We start from the raw sequence: 16,536 nt of genomic DNA on the forward strand, positions 1-16,536 counted from the left end.
AGCTAGAACATAGGAAGTTCCGTTCAAATACACGGAAAAACTTCTTTACAGTGAGGGTGACAGAGCACTGGAACAGGCTGCCCAGGGAGGTTGTGGAGTCCCTTTCTCTGGAAATTTTCAAGACCCGCCTGGATGCAGCCCTGAGGGATGTGCTTTAGGCAATCCTGCTCTAGCAGGGGAGTTGGACTAGATGATCTCTAGAGGTCCCTTCCAACTCTGAAGATTCCGTGATTCCGTGATTTTGCTTTCCTGTGGAACTCTCAAGAAAATTCTGTCAGCTCTGTGTATAGAAACCTTGATAAAAGAGCTTCTAAGGGTGGAAGAATGGTGAGTCCCTGAAAGATGAAACTAATAGTGCTAAAGTAGAAAAACCCTTTCCCCTTCTATTTTCATCTTAGGAGGAAAAGAGGAGAGAAGAGGAAAAGGGGGGTTAAAAATAGATGTGCTGAGAGAATTAAAGCTCCTCTGAACTCGTAAATAATTAACCTGACTCCCCAAACCACTGCTCTGTTGATAAATTCAATTTAAATATTGTAACACAAGAGAGCAACTGAATTTTTTCCAGTCTTTCTATACCAGATACTTACCCTCGGGTTCTGAAGACACAAGCAAGAGGCAATTCGTATAAAATATATTGTGGAAAAATGTATCTCTCTTAGTCTTGGGTGCTCATGGAAGTAATGACGATGGCATTCAGTACCATAAAGTCAGGATCAGGAAGTGTGCTGAGAAGACCAGCTCAGCACCCATTTGTGTAGTGGTTTTACTTCAGTTACCAGAACTGTTTTATAAGATCTTTTAAGAACTCAACCACTGTAGGTTTCATCCAAATGTTTCTTTGCTTAAAGAGTCACTAAACGTTGCACTGGCAACATACTTTCTTCTGTATTACCAGTCTGGATGTGTTGCTGTTCTCTCTGCCCTTTTTGAATCTTAAATAGCTGTATGTACACTTTAAAAAAAAAAAAAGAGTGACACATGCCAGGCTGCATAGATTACAGTTGATAAAATACTTCTAATGCTTCTTTTTAAAAGCAAGTAGGCTTGAAGGCTCATATCAATTGCTGGAGCAGCTAAGAGTATGTGTTCCCAACTTGTTGAGTAGCATTCAGTTGCTAGAACATCATATCTATGGTCAAGTATATACCACTTATACATCTGCTGTAGAAACATGAATTTTAGTATGTGCTTTTTGTCAGACAGGCTTATAAGTGATGGTGCATAGTTTTCTCTTTCCTACAGCACTAGTTGCTGGGGACTTGGGGGAGAAAGGGGATCCCTTGGAACAAAATCTCCTGTCTATCCGAAGCCTTTTTAGGGAGACTGAACCTATTTTGAAGCTGACTAAATTTGAAATAGTGAGTTAATGGGAACTGCAGATTAACTTCCAAGATCCGACTTCTGGTTTTATACCTTTTTTCCCTATTCTTATTGGCATTGTTTTCCTCATCACCAGCAGAGTTAAAGAAGTTGTTATCCCACTCTACTCGGCACTTGTCAGGCCACATCTGGAATACCGTGTTCGGTTTTAGCCCCTGCTATACAAAAAACATGCGGACAAGCTGGAGAGTGTCCAGAGAAGGGCCACCAAGATGATCAAAGGACTCGGAAGCCTGTGATATGAGGAAAGGCTGAGCGAATAGGGTTTGTTCAGCCTTGAGAAAAGAAGGCTTAGGGAAGACCTTAACCATACGTTCCAGTATTTAAAGGGTGGCTACAAAGAAGATGGAGACTCCCTTTTTACAAGGAGTCACATGGAAAAGACAAGGGACAAGTTACTCCTGGGGAGATTCCAATTGGACACAGAATGAATATTTTTCACAATGAGAACAATCAGCCATTGGAATAATCTCCCCAGGGAAGTGGTGGATTCCCCATCATTGGACACTTTTAAGATTCAGCTGAGCAGGGTGCTGGGCCATCTTGTCTAGAGCGTGCTTTTGCCAGGAAAGGTTGGACCAGATGATCCTTGAGGTCCCTTCCAGCCTGGTATTCTATAATTCTATGATTCTTTGCCTTGAAAAAACAGGATCACAGACAGGAACTGACCGTATATTTCACTGTGAAATATATATGCTAAAAGTAATTTAATGGTATTTTATGAAATATAAAAGTTACATGAGAAAATCTTTCTTTAGTTTAGTCATCGTAGTGATTCTGGTGCAAGAAAGATAGACCAAGATACCTTGTTGGAAGATGTGTGAGATTAATTTTAAGTTCAGCTTCATGGGATACTCTTCACTGAAAATGTTTAGAATCTTTGACATTGAGGACTAACACTAATACATCCCCTGCTGTTCCTGAAAGTGGCAGAAGTACTAGCTCAGGTTTGGCTTCACCCTAGAAACTATTACCTTCTTAAACAGACATATATGCATGAGTTTGCACACACACACACACACACACACACAAAACAGAAAAGAAAAAATGGCTTGAGGGCTACTTTATAAAGAAATGGAAAAGAACATGAAATTGGGGAGTGTGTCCTTCTTCTGTGCTGGACTTCTTCCTCTTTTCTCACTTCTACATTTCTCACGTGACGTTTTAATTCCTATGTTATAGTAACATACCAGAGTACTGACAGAGTTGTCAAAGCAGAGAATGTGCCTTCAGTCATAAGACCTCCAATGTGATTGCCTTTAAACTAATTTCGGTGTACCAGTCCTTTGGGCAATAACTGACAGCGTGTCATTTTATCTCATGGGTTTTTTCATTCAGGGACTTACAAATTGAGCTCATTGATTTGTAAGTACAAATATGTAGGATATCTTCCAGTTCCCAGACTGATAAAATTGGCTTTCAGAGCCTAGTATCAACTTAAACTATTTCCAATTCAGCATTGCACACGTCTCACTAAATATTTTGCAATCAGAGCTACTGCAGTAATTTGATCAGAGCTTAATGTTTGCAGGTAATTACTGGAGAAGTTTACAAAGTATGCACAGAAACTTTGTTTCAGTGAGTGTGCACAGTGACAAAGGATTGAGGGCTTTTTGATTGTTTTCGTACAATTAGATGCTGGCCATCTTCACGTAAGAAGGGAAATACTGATAATACAAAGATGAGGAAGATAAATAAGTAATGTCAACTACAATACTAATTCTGTGTATAATTGCAGTTTTATGGTACAAAACTGAACTAACAAAAATCTATTTTCTCATGTCAAATATATTTCCATACAGAACAGATGCTCTGCTTGTGAAGCTCTCCTTGTTGATGGGCCAAGAAATGTTTTATGGAGCACTCTGGGGCAGTGTCCTGGTCAGCCCATCCATCAGGCTGCCTGCTTCTCTTTTTGTTGTCAGTCATATCAACAGAGAGCTGTCTGGAAAAGAGCAGAAGTACATGCTTGGCACCGATTATAAGCTCACAGTAAGTTCATTACATTCCCTGTAGAACAGTCTAATCTGCTGTAAGACCTGTGTACTAGCAGATTGTGCCTTCTCTGTATTCAATTAGAATGATGTGCTCTTAAAAATATTTTGGAGAGAGAGAAAGAGAGGCTTATGGAATTGCTTAATATGGTTACTTCATGGGAGCATTTTACCTGAAATATAGCAGAGAATCTCCCCTACTAGTTTTGGTTAGCCTGCAGAATGCAAGTCTTCTGAAGCTTCTGCAGTTTTTGGTGATCAGTGTTGTGTACAGCCTTAAAAGACTGACTGTTTCAAATCAGAACTTAAACCTGATAACTTTTCTCTACTTGTTCTGAATTTGCATTTAAGGTTGAAGACCAGCTTTTCTATAATACAGTATTTACAATGTTTAATGTTGTTTTCTCAAAGTGTTTGCAGCTCTGGAAGGCAATTTTGAAATCTAGTATCTTTTTATTTTTTCGGTAAAATGGAAATCTTCACTAGGGAGTAATTTACGTTAAACTTGAGTGATGGAATAACTGTAATGCTAGTTAGAGTAATTTAATATCTGCATTTTATGAGGCTTCACGTTCTGTCTGATAGCTGGTGATGTCACACTGTGGTATTCTATATTGTTACAAACCCAAGTATTTCATAAGTATTAATGATTCTTCTAACAGTATTCAACAAAACTTTTTTTTAATTCATTTTGGCTGAGTATCTTCTTATTTAAAAGATATTGTTCACATGTAACCAAGTTTGCTTTCTTTCCTTCTTGTGATTATTAACAGTGATTGTAGTTTAAATGTTCTCATGAAGTAAAACACCATTGTGTTTTCTTTTCCTTTTACAGATAAAATCTTTGTGCGCATCAGTATTGGATTCAAATGTCCTTGTGCAAAGAAACACTCTAGAAGTGATTCTCTTCTTCTTCCCATTTTATACAGCTTTGGTAAGAGGACTATTTCAGTAATGTTGCATGCGAGCTTTGTGCAGGAAGGTGTCTTCTGTGAAACCAATCCAGCTCCTACCTCTGTTATTGCCAAATGTCTGAATTTTGTACCTTCAAAATCAATTAACAGATTTTGCAATTTGTTGTTCCCACATAAATTTTAATAGTAGAGGAGACACTGCTGCTTCTCAGACTCTTTACAGCTTCAAATGAAGATGTACTTTCACAGTGAATATTGCATGATATTTGGAATGTGCTTGAAGTATTCAGACCTGAGAAACTGCATACGGAAAAAATATCGAGCTCCTTTTTCAAGTAGAATTTCAGCATTTGGAATTGTCTGTGCTAAACTAAGATACTCCTGTTAAAGACTAGGAAAGAAAATACTACTTGAAACAAGAGCTGTTCCCCATCATTTCCTAACTTACCTAGTATTTTGAAAGTAGCAAGTGATTTTAAGTCTTAAGTCATAACATAATGAAGTCTTTAGTATTTTTAGCTTAACTGTAGCTTTGTACCTTAAATAGGAAAATGATCACAGTTGTGTCAGATTCCATTTCTTGAGATTTTTAGTACACAATATAATTTGTTGTTGATGGCTTGTTGCCTTTTTTTCCAAAACAGTAATATGACCAGTTTTAAAAAAAAAACAAAACTCATTACCAATTTGACTTGTTTAAATGTTCATAAACAGCTAAAGTATTTTTGGTTTTCATTCTAGGACTGCAACGAAAGCACTATTCTATTGCGCAGGACTGATTTAGTCTATATTCTGTCAGCAGCTACACAAACATTGTTGAGGAGAGACATGTCACTCAATAGAAGATTATATGCGTGGTTGCTAGGTACTGTACAGCATACAGTGATATTCAATATTCTGAATACCTAAGAGAAAAAAATATCAGTACTTAAAAACGTAATACACTTTTTCATCAGTTAGTGAATGATGATAAAATAAAGTGTTGTTTAGTTGACATTTATTAAGTACCTGTTTAATAAAATTAAGCATTTGTTTGGCAAATAGGTCTTCTCTTCAGAGGTGAATTCATTTCACTGTCCTGAATCACAGGGCATCTGCTGAGTTATTTCTGGTCCCATCCACCTTTGTTCTGAAGGGGTTCAGTGGACTGGAAGGAGTGGGGTGCTATTTTAAGTTATTTAACTATTATTTATGGAAGTCTATTAATTCCCACATGGGCTTAATTGTCAAGGAGCTCGTAAGAGAGCTATAGCTTCTCTCCATCCGCCTCCTTTTAACTGCATAAGAGTTAATATGACAGGGCAAGAGCTGCAGCCATGTAGTTGCAGGAAAGTTGCCTTTGCTGACCCTGTGTCTGGATCTGGCCTTGGTTTTCATTTATGTTCAGCATAGCACATCTGGATGCCTCAAACTGTGATATGTGGGCCATTCTTGGGCAGTGCGTGAGCTAATGTCAAGCAAAGCGTTGAAATGACAAAGGTTAAAAAGGCAGTGTAATTTCAATATTTGTATAGATGACGTGTGTAGTGCTCTGTACTGTAGTGTTTTTCCGTACTCCTAATGCCTCTGTTTTTCTTGTAGGCTCTGATATTAAAGGTGGTACTTTTGCTCCAGACTCAGCAACTTCTGAAGACCATGCTATTTATTTCTTTGGAAAATATTCTAAAGATCTTTTGGTTGAGGTATTTATGATCCTTTCAAATGTTAGAACAAACTGTTCCTAGAATTGTTCACTGCCGCTTGGTTTGTCCTTCGCTTTATGTCCCTAAAGATAGCATCCTTTTGGTGGTTATATTTTCATCTCTCTGAATGCCTACTGTGCTGTATTTATCCCAATATTGTATGTGCTTACAATACAAATGGAATCTAATGAAACCAAAAGGTAGCATCTTTGATGAACTACATGAATTATTTAAAAATGCTTCTCTGAGTAAGATCAGCTCTTGAGTACAGATGATGAGAAGATGTCATTGATTTGTCTATCCTGTATAGAAAATTGAAGTTCAATTGTAGTTGTTACTAAACAAAATGAAACTTAGAAACACTTCAGGTCTTAATTAAATGGCAATCTCTCTTCTGCATATAACATTTTGATGTTTTCTTTTTACTAGAGTTTGATTGAAATTTTACATCAGAAATTACCAGAGTCTGATACAGAGGAACAGCATCAAGCTTATTTGAAACCCTTCCGCATCCTAATTAGTCTCCTTGACAAACCTGAAATAGGTAATGTTGCTTTCCACTTCTGTTGTGACTGCTAGCGACTGTTACAACTCGGTGTTCATTGCCTTTGACAGTAGGACTCAAGACATCACCCTGTATAATTCTTCCTAATTCTGAATATGTGTGTGTTTTGCATTAGTGTGCAGGGGACTCTGTTCCTTGCCTTGGACCTGGTTCAGAGCGGTCCTCTGGAGCAGGCACCCTCTCCAGGTTATCTCAGGCTCTTCTGCAGAGCACTCCACTGTGTAGCATGGACATATCCTCATGAGGATAACGCTCTTCCATGCCCAGAAGTGCCATCAGACGGGCCAGTTAAAAAGAGCCAGTTCTGCCCTAGTTTTCATGTTCTGCTTAATTTGTTCCTTGGAGGTTAATCTCTAAAATACTGTCAAGCCTCTTTTTGTTCTGTCTTATAAAGCGGCTTCTATCTGGAAACCCACCGGTATGACTCTTGCCTGGGTTTGTTTGCAGTGCTTGGCTGTGCATGCAGGCCTTCCTACACACTTGCATCAGAGTCACGACCGTGTTGCTTTTCCGGACACTGTCGTCCCACAGGCGGGTGGCCTTATGTGGTACTGCTGCCAAAGTGGACAGTACCACTAACCTGCAGGTGCTCCAACTGGAAGCAACCTCTTATGGGTGTGGGGAGGTAGGGGTGCCTCTGTCGATGGTACTGCTGGCTTGTGCTGGCCTAACGTTGCTGTGGGAGCTATAGTTTCAGACTTCGTGACTGAGCTGTGAAGAATTTCCTCCTCTTCCCTGTCACATGTTTGTCTTGTTGTGTACGTGAAGTTGCCAGCACCAGAAGGGTGAGGCTCAGCCAGCCCTTATTTTAAAGGGCAAGTTCTCCTTTCTCCATGAAAAAATTAAGCAAAGTGACTCAACACAGTTTTAGGATTTAATGGCATTCAGTAAGAACCATGTATAGATAAATCTTTGAAATTATATTCTGTGAATCTGACAGGTATGAGAAGCCTATGGACTGGTTAACTGGTATTTGTTAAGAGTCTTAGCAACTGACTGTACCCCAAAGTGTTGTTCCAGGCATTATTCTGGGGGCTGTGGGGAGTGACGTTACCATTAACTAAGCCTGTAGACTTAAAATAAAACTCATGAACTGAGACTAAACAATTGAGTGGCAGTTCGTTTTCCTCCTGCACCTGGTAAGCTTATCCTCTTTCATGGGTCAGGAAAGTCATTTTAAGCCCATTTCTTGTTACAGAATTATCACAGTACTGCCAGGAAAAATGAGGCGTCTCTATTGCTTATCTAACAAATGAATGCTACCTTAGTAGAAGCAGTTGTTAGTTGGTTTATGACAGTGGTGCATATGTTTCCTTCCAATGTTTTTATCTGGTTTGAAAAAAATTTATCATGATTAAAGCCTCTTATAGAAAGTATTTTTATTTCCTGACAAAAATGCTGAAGAAGAGACTAAGGTTGTTACATTATAAATTTATTAATTAATCTAATTTAGAAAGTAGATGATAAATTCTACCCTATTGTATGTTTTATTTGGCTGACAATTACTGTTAATCTGAACTACAAATAAGGGTTATTTAGCTGAACTGCATTATACAGTTTAATCTTTCTGCTCCAGTCAGCATACAAAATATAACTTCTTGAGCCTTGAGCTAGTATGACTTTAACTTCCTTTTGAAATGGATTTAGCAATGCAACTTTTTGGGGTTTGTTTTGTTTTTTTAAGGTAGCAAACTAAAATATAACAAGAATCTTTGTCCTTGTCTGCTTCTTTTAGTCACTTTTTTTTAGCTTTTTAGAAGCACTCATTGGAATGCTTTATACATTACATTTTTGTAATGGTTCCATTTTTAGAGTATTGGACTTATCATTTGTTCACCTCTGCTATAGAAAATTTCACACAAAACAAAAAAGTGCTGACCCTTCAAAATTGGGTGCAGTTGTCAGCACTGTTGCGAGCGGAGTGAATAACTTCACTTGTAAGAGAGTAGTGAAATGTTTATTAACATAAAACAGTGATTTAACAAAGTTAGTAGTGAATGCGACAGTGTTTTACGAGATTCGATGCCAGGGTACACTTGATTATTTACTGCATAGAGGCGAGGGTCAGACAAGCTCTCAGGGAGACCCTCCCGTTGAGTCACGAGGTTCAGAAAGGACCCCCTTGCTTTCTGAACTACTTCTCAGAGAGGAGTCTAGGTGCGGCTGGATCCAGTCCTAGTCCCGGACTTGGTCGACGGTTTATATCTAAAGGATTATATATACGCAATCAATCCTTATATCACTTAGCTAAGATTTCAAAGTTCAGCATGCTATTAGTCACTTACCGAGAATCTGTTGCGGCAAGGCATCTCTCAGCCTCGAGGAGAAGAACCTTAAGCGAGCGTCCCCACTCAAGGGGAGATCCTGTCATGCAGCCCGCTGCCGTGCAGGAGAGCTCAAAGGGCTCTTGGACTGTCCCCTATTTATGGAGTAAGATAATTGACCTATAGTCATATTCTCATGGGAACAGGGTACCTAGGTTCCCACTCCAGACAGTGTTTTGGTTGTGTTGCCAGCCATCTCCCACATAGAATCATAGAATTGTTGAGGTTGGAAGGGACCTTTAAGATCATCGAGTCCAACCTTTAGCCTACCCTGACAAGAGCCACTTCTAAACCATGTCCCTAAGTGCCCCGCCCGTCTACCCTTTTTTTAAACACCTCCAGGGATGGTGAATCCACCACCTCCCTGGGCAGCCTATTCCAATGTTTAATAACCCTTTCAGTGAAAAAATGTCTCCTAATATCTAATCTAAACCTCCCCTGATGTAACTTGAACCCGTTTCCCCTCGTCCTATCACTTGTCACCAGGGAGAAGAGGTCAGCCCCCATCTCTCTACAACCTCCTTTCAGGTAGTTGTAGAGGGTGATAAGGTCTCCCCTCAGCCTCCTCTTCTCCAGGCTAAACAACCCCAGTTGTTCAAGTGCAACTCATAACAACTCCCGCTGATGGCCATGGCTTGAGCAGGAGCCGGGGGTGGGGGGGGGAGGGGAAAAGGGGAGAGCACACCACCACAGCACATGCCTAACTTACACTTTCTTCTTAAAACTGTTTATAAATATGCATTTTTAAAATATATTTAGGCATTTGAACTTCTTCAATTTGCTGATTTTTCCAGCTTCTGTCCCTCAAAATTTAATCAAGTCTACTACGCTAAATGTGAATTGGGAAATTTGCTTTTTTTCCTTATGGATACAGACACGGTGATTATTTTTGGCATGTGAACGGCAGATTTATGGTTATGATTCTGCCCACTTATGAATGTTTCCAGTGTAGGTGCCTTACTGAAGTGATTTAAGTGTAACGTAGAACCAGTGCTATGGCTTTCCAAGTATCACTTTAAAAAGTTCCTAAAATGAACAACGGGTAATATTTAACTAGAATTCAAAACAAACCCAAATATTTAACTATGTTTAATTTTATATTTACTGGAAAATCTGACATTTTAAAAAGCCACATAAGCATTTTCTTTCTACTTGGGTGATTGTGGTTTTTCAGTCGAGCTACCCCTAATTTAAGTCCATACAAGTTTGTAACTGAGCCGCCTAGCAATCACTTTGGTGCAACTACTGGATTCTTTTTTCCTTCAATTGTAGGGCCACAGGTTGTTGGGGATCTCTTCCTTGAAGTTATTAGAGCCTTTTATACCTACTGCAAAGATGCACTTGGTTCTGATCTCAAGCTTAGCTACAATCAAAGTGGCAACACACTTGCAAGGTATAACTACAAGTTTTCAACTATGAACTGAAATGGTATCATTTATGTTAAGCGAACTTATTAAAATCTAAGCAATTTAAGGAAGGTTAGCTTTTTAACAAAGTGACTTTCTGTACAGAAGATGAGATTTTCCTATGACTACCCTTTTACCCCCCACACGCTTGATTTCTCTTTGATTAGCAGAGAAGAAAATGAAGTACACTGTATATGTTTTGTGTTGATTAAATCCAGTTTTGTGTTGATTAAATCTGTTTGGTGACAGAACTCTTAGCCTTTTGATTTTCAAAGTCAAAGGCTTGATTTCTTTCATGTGGGAGAAAGATGCTCAAACTCCAGCTATCCCAGAGTGACATAGTCCTTGATTTAAAACAATCAATGTCTTTTAGCTTCTAGAGAAATGGGGAAAAAGATTTTAGAACGCATCAGCTAATACTGTGATGTGCATGCTTTTCAAATCTTCACTGACATCTGTTTCTTTTTTTTTTTTTTACCTTTTTTTCTCTTCCACAGTGCAATCAAAGAGAACAAAAATGCTTCAGAAATTGTCAAAACAGTCAACTTGTTGATCACATCCTTAAGCACAGATTTTCTCTGGGATTACCTGACCAAATGTTTCGAAGATTGTTTCAGGTGTTTATGTTGTCAAACAATAGCGCTCCTCTTAAAAATGCCACTTAAGAGCTATCTGTGTAAGATAATAAAGTTTACTGAAGCATTTAAATTCCGGAAGGGACATAACACATGTTAGAATCAGACAGATACGTAAGTTGCATCCTAAGATAACTCAAGAATGCAAACGGGTAAACAATTAGATGGAAACTAGCAACCTGAGAACAAAATCAATTACTTTCAAAATGGCAACTGAAGGAGGAGAAGGTTTGGGAGGGCAGGTGAAGAGGTCTTCCTTAGAATAACAAGGGTTTTTTTAAGAAAAACAAAGATATAGATATCGATCATTTTTCTTTCTTTCAAAATATAAAGGAGAAGATCATACTTTAAATAGTAAGATTATGTATAGAGATTCAATCTGAAAATCAGAGGCACTTTAGCATTCCACATGCAAACGACAGTTTAGGTGTGTCTGACAGAATGTTTTATCCTGCTGTATTAGAAGTCCCCTCCTACGTTGCTTCAGAAAGCCTAGCTGTTCGGTATTTTGTGCTGGTTTTAATGAATGGTTTTTATTGTAACAAGAACTTTGACAGGAAAAAAGCTCACATTATAATGTTTCTCTCAATCCAGAAACAAATCCACACAGATGAGATATCCTCTTGAAAATATTAGCAGTCCTACAATTTCAGAGCTCTGCACACTATTGGTGTTTCTTCTTGACGTGATTCCTTTGGTAAGGCAACCTGAAGTTAACTGCTTTGAAGTCTTAAGAAACTTAAAATCAAATAATTCATGTTGTGATTACCTAAAATGAAAATAGGCAAATTGGCGTACACGTGCATATGCATGCTATGTCCTGCAAAGAATAGTTTTATGTGTTGACCTATATATGGCTACCTGTGCCATTGCCTAGCAAAATAAAAATTGTTGGCATTTTAAAATATGGTGATTCTATCAAAGAAATGAAAAAATGTACTTTTTGCTTCTTGGGTAAATAATTTCCTGGGACATTTTGGTCTCTTAGTAGCTGGCTGACTGTCATAAGATTTTTAGGGTATGATTCAGTGCTTATCATGTAGAATGAAGAAAGAAAGAATAGCACTGAAGCAAATTCGTACAGCTTAACCATTCATTAACTGACTTTACAATCTTTGGTCGTTGTTGATAGGCGGCTGAATAATAATATGTGATAACTATTTTAAACAATGCTTATTTATTTTAGGAACTCTACTCTGAAGTGCAGACTCAGTATCTTCCACAGATGCTCAGTTATATGGTGCAGTCTCTCCTGGAAAATATGGAAGTATTAGGTTTACCAGAACTCACTCATGCCTTAAAGACCTGTTTTAAGGTGCTTAGCAAAGTGCAAATGCCCCCTTCCTATTTGGACATTGAGACAGGAAGTGGAAATGGGGTAGGTGTTTTTCAGCTACTCATAGATGTTTAAAATTGTTAATGATATAATTTATTTTAAAATGCTAATTCTCCTAACTTAAGGCTAGATGATAACTACAGCAATAAAAATATTTGAAACTTACCATCTTTAGCCCCTTTCAGAGCTATCTGTTGCCTTGTTATTCTTACTGGTTATTCAGTTCTGACTTTTTTTAATTATGTCCTGGTTCCGGCAGGGATAGGGTTAATTTTCACAAGGAGCTGGGACAGATGACAAATTATTTGTGACAGTGAAGGTCTTGTCTGAAACTTGGGCTATAATCCTACTTCTTGAGAAGAATGTGATCTTCATGGTTTTAAAAAGGCACTCAGCATTTAGCAGTTTAGCAAACTTTTAGCAGTTGCTAAAGATTTGAGTTGCCAAATCAAGCCCAGCTCTGCAGCTGGTTAGGTCTGCAAGACTTTCAATTAATATTTTAATTTAACACAATGTGGTATTATTTGTGTGCAAGAGACCATGATAGGGAATGAGGAATAGATGGCATAGTGCAATCACACAAGCACAGCCTGCCAAACTTTTGCACTAGAACAAATACATGCATTTGACTAGAAATAATCCAACATATGTAATACTGTTCTAGTGGTGAATTGATTTTAAGGGAACGTTTCCATTTGCTAAGTATCTGTAGCTATGGATCTGTTGGTGTTTGATGAGTCAAGGTGTGAGGATTATACAAACATCTGTTAGGTTTCAAATGCAATCAAATTGAACTGCTTACAAATAACTATGTCTCATGATTTTGTAACAGTAATCTGTATCTAGAAAATGTAAATAGTAGGTGGGGTTTTTTTTCTGTCATTGCTGTTCCCCAGTGCCTGCCACAGTTCTACATAGTTTAAAATGATCTACGCAGCACCACATTAACTACATTAATGTTCCTGTTTTAGAGCCCAGTGAAAAAGGAAAACGTGGACATAACCTTGGACACTAAGTCTGTGCTGCAGGAGGAGGATGAGACTCCATTCCCTCCCCTGAAGTCAGAAGACAGTGGCATTGGTCTAAGCACTTCCTCCCCAGAGCTCTCTCAGCACTTGGGGGTGCCAACTGTGACCCTTGAGAGAGATGATGTCTGGAAGAAAGGGGGTAGCATTCAGAAGACTTTGTATTGCATCCAAGAGCTGGTTGCCAAGTTTTCCAGTAAATGTATTTTTGGGGTGCAATTTCAAGAAACAAGTAACGAAAGCATCTCAGCAATGAATCTGAGTAGAAAAGAGAAAAAAGAGAATGGCTACAGATTACCTGAAAGTGCTAGCAAGAAGAAGAGCCCATGGGATGCAAAGCAAATCACTGTACCTCAGTTTAAACAAATGCTTTCAGACTTGTTCTCAGTTCGAGGGTCACCATTCAAGAACAAGAGTTCTCATCCTCTTCCTTCTGACTGCAACTCTGGTAATAAAAAGGAAAAGGAGGAAGAAGAGTGGGACTTAGAACAAGTGATGCTTGTCTTGGGACCCCTTAGAGGTGACTGCAAGGAAGCTTTCGCTGCGGCTTGTCACCTTTTGTTGGATTGTACCACATTCCCAGTCTATCTTTCGGAGGAGGAGATGGAACAGTTGTACCTCTCTCTGTTTCAGGTCCCTGGTAAGAAAATATTCCTTTACTGGGCAACTTCAGCATCTGAGAATGCAAATAGCAGTGTGAGCTTGGCTATTTGCAAAACATGTGACCAGGGCTGGTAGTAATGCCCTTTGACAGGGCGGAAGGCAAGTTGCATGTGACTTACCCATATCAGCGTGTGTTTTGTGTCTTGCAGCTGAGGGACAATTTTTACCAAGCTTTTTAAATTCACAGTCTTTAGAAAGCTTTCCATACAAAACTTGTTGCTGAAGGGATGAAAAGACCGATGGGCCTGTAGAGCCTTGTGGCATGGTTCAAGATTTTCAGGAACTCCTTCCCCCCCAGTCCGTGTCATGTCATACCACCCCCCAAAAAAAAGGATGTGTTAGAGGAAGATGGGTGTAGTTGGAAAACTGGAGCTATAAACCATAACAGAAGCAAAACCAGGTCTTTCCCTAATCCTCAGAACTCAAAGGAGTCTGATGTAAGATACCATATTAGAATAATCTTATCTAATTGGAAGGCCTGTTCGTTCTGGCAATTCAAGTTCATTAGTTTTAGCAGAAGCAGTTATTGGCCTGAAGCCTACTTGACAAGATAGGTTTGTAGTGAATGGAGAGGTCTGAAATTGGAAAATTGGGTTCTCTTCCTCACGTCACTACAAATTTCTGCTGTTGTCCTTAGCAAAGTGATGATATGCCCATCATCCACATAGGTGAGCTGTCTGCTTGACATGGAGACTTTTGTATGTTTGCAGTGCCTTCCATGTGGAAGTTCATTGTAGCTGAACTTAGAAGGCTTGCTTTCATAATTGTGTTTCTTTGGAATATCATCCTAGGATTACAGAAGTCTATTTTCAAAATTCTTTTCAACGGCACACCCCAGAGAATACAGTCAGGTTTAAAGCCAAAAGGAGAGAACTTCTAATAATGAAGGTCTGGTTCGAATATGATACAGAAGTTGCCTGATGTGGAGAAGGAAGAGTGTTCATTTTTTTGTGGTAGTAAAGCAGCTAAAATATTTGTTTTTGAAGCCAGAGGTGTGAACTCATACTTCAGAGTTTCCAGTCAAGCCTTAATAAAACTTCATCTGCTTATTCACACAGGAGGGACAACGATGGCTAGACTTGATGTTAGCCATATCAGTTCCTTGTGTACTTCATGGTTTCTGAAACAATACACCTCAGTGCTACCCACGAGAGCATCCTTGGATCAGCAGACCTCTGTTGTTGGTTTTGACAATGACAGCTGGAAAACAGCAGCTCGAAAAACTAGTTGTTATTAAACGTAAACTGGAAAGCAGAAATCCACTAGTTACCAGGTTACTGAGGTCCTGCAAGAGCTTTCTGCTGGGAGAAATAGGGAAAATAATACAACTTGCTTTGAAGAAAGTCCCTTCCAAAGTAAGGGACTCAATGACAGCATGAGAGTTGGATTTGGGCAGTCATTTTTGTCTGTTGGTCTTGTGGGCTTGATTGAAGAATTCTTGGAAATATGACCATAATCTTGAGATTATTCAAAAACTTTTTTCTCACTTATCTTCTGAGGAGGTTGTGATGTCAGCTTCCCTCTGTGGCTGAAGTCCTTAATGACAATATGCTGTTGTGTGAATGACTGCTACGTTCAGAACGTGTCCATCTTCACGCTGCTGGAGGTGATCAACCATTCCCAGTCACTAGCGCTTGTGATAGAAGACAGAATGAAGCGATACAAAGTGTCTGGCCACAACCCCTTCTTTGGAAAGCTACAGATGGTCACCCTTCCTCCCATTGCTCCTGGAGTTCTAAAGATTATCTCAGAGAAAACAGATTTCTACCAGGTGTCGATTTTCTTTTTTATTGATGTTGGTGTTGGTATGAGGGTGGTTTCCAAGATCTTTTTCTTAATTACTTTGTTTCCAATTGCTGTGCCTGACACATGTACAATCTGTTAAGTTTTGACCCAGAAAATAGAAGCAGAAATGCTTTTCTTAACTTCTGGTGCGCATACATTTGAATAATCTGTCCTACCAGGGTCGGAAATTTGCATTTCTTTAGGTCTGAATGTAGAACCTGAATTCTTGTTCTTTGCTAACCTAAGACGATTTGGAAATCCCTTTTGGTAATAGTGGGCATTTATGCAATGGAAAGCTTTTAAGTCAGGGAAGAAATCGCACTTATTATTGTTGTTGTTGTTATAATTATTATTATTATTAAATGTTGTTATTTTCCCCTAGAGAGTAGCATGTGTGCTCTGGAATCAGCTGAACAAAGAGACACGGGAGCATCATATTGCCTGTGTGGAACTGTTCTACAGGCTGCACTGCTTGGCACCATCAGCAAATATCTGCGAAGACATTATCTGCCACGCACTTTTGGATCGTGATAAAGTAAGTCCTGTATTCACTGAAGGCCTTTCATCACTGTAGAGTTGTTCCAGTGCTTCCTAGACTGCCTCCGGTTCCCTCCCACCCCACATCTTCACTCCCATGGTCCCTCTGTCTTCCAAGAGTCTGACAGACTCTCTCCACGCCTTTACAGTTCCCTGGGATTTGTTCATCATGGGAGTACTGCTAAACTTAATCCCTGGATAGAAGCTCTATCAGTCAGTGCTGGAGTTTTTTTAATTTTGGCCCAAATCACATAGTATCTAAAATCATACAGTTTTTGTCAGTATTTCCA

The 16,536-nt window shown here is 39.1% G+C and overlaps 1 protein-coding gene across 2 annotated transcripts in view; it reads left to right on the plus strand.

Annotated features, from left to right (window-relative positions):
- DOP1B (DOP1 leucine zipper like protein B) overlaps positions 1–16,536 on the plus strand; it is a 51,203-nt gene that overhangs the window by 14,079 nt on the left and 20,588 nt on the right. Inside the window, exons 5-16 of one of the 2 annotated variants that reach the window (XM_074601788.1) lie at positions 3,183–3,372; positions 4,210–4,308; positions 5,030–5,153; positions 5,870–5,970; positions 6,400–6,514; positions 10,132–10,252; positions 10,763–10,882; positions 11,495–11,597; positions 12,087–12,278; positions 13,208–13,901; positions 15,424–15,695; positions 16,092–16,244. In XM_074601788.1, the coding sequence (XP_074457889.1) occupies positions 3,183–3,372; positions 4,210–4,308; positions 5,030–5,153; positions 5,870–5,970; positions 6,400–6,514; positions 10,132–10,252; positions 10,763–10,882; positions 11,495–11,597; positions 12,087–12,278; positions 13,208–13,901; positions 15,424–15,695; positions 16,092–16,244 (2,284 nt within the window). The remainder of the gene's footprint in view (positions 1–3,182; positions 3,373–4,209; positions 4,309–5,029; positions 5,154–5,869; positions 5,971–6,399; positions 6,515–10,131; positions 10,253–10,762; positions 10,883–11,494; positions 11,598–12,086; positions 12,279–13,207; positions 13,902–15,423; positions 15,696–16,091; positions 16,245–16,536) is intronic. The other variant, XM_074601798.1, reaches the window with a different exon arrangement.

The sequence above is a fragment of the Larus michahellis genome, chromosome 1 (assembly GCF_964199755.1).
Source record: "Larus michahellis chromosome 1, bLarMic1.1, whole genome shotgun sequence".
NCBI classification, from domain to species: domain Eukaryota; kingdom Metazoa; phylum Chordata; class Aves; order Charadriiformes; family Laridae; genus Larus; species Larus michahellis.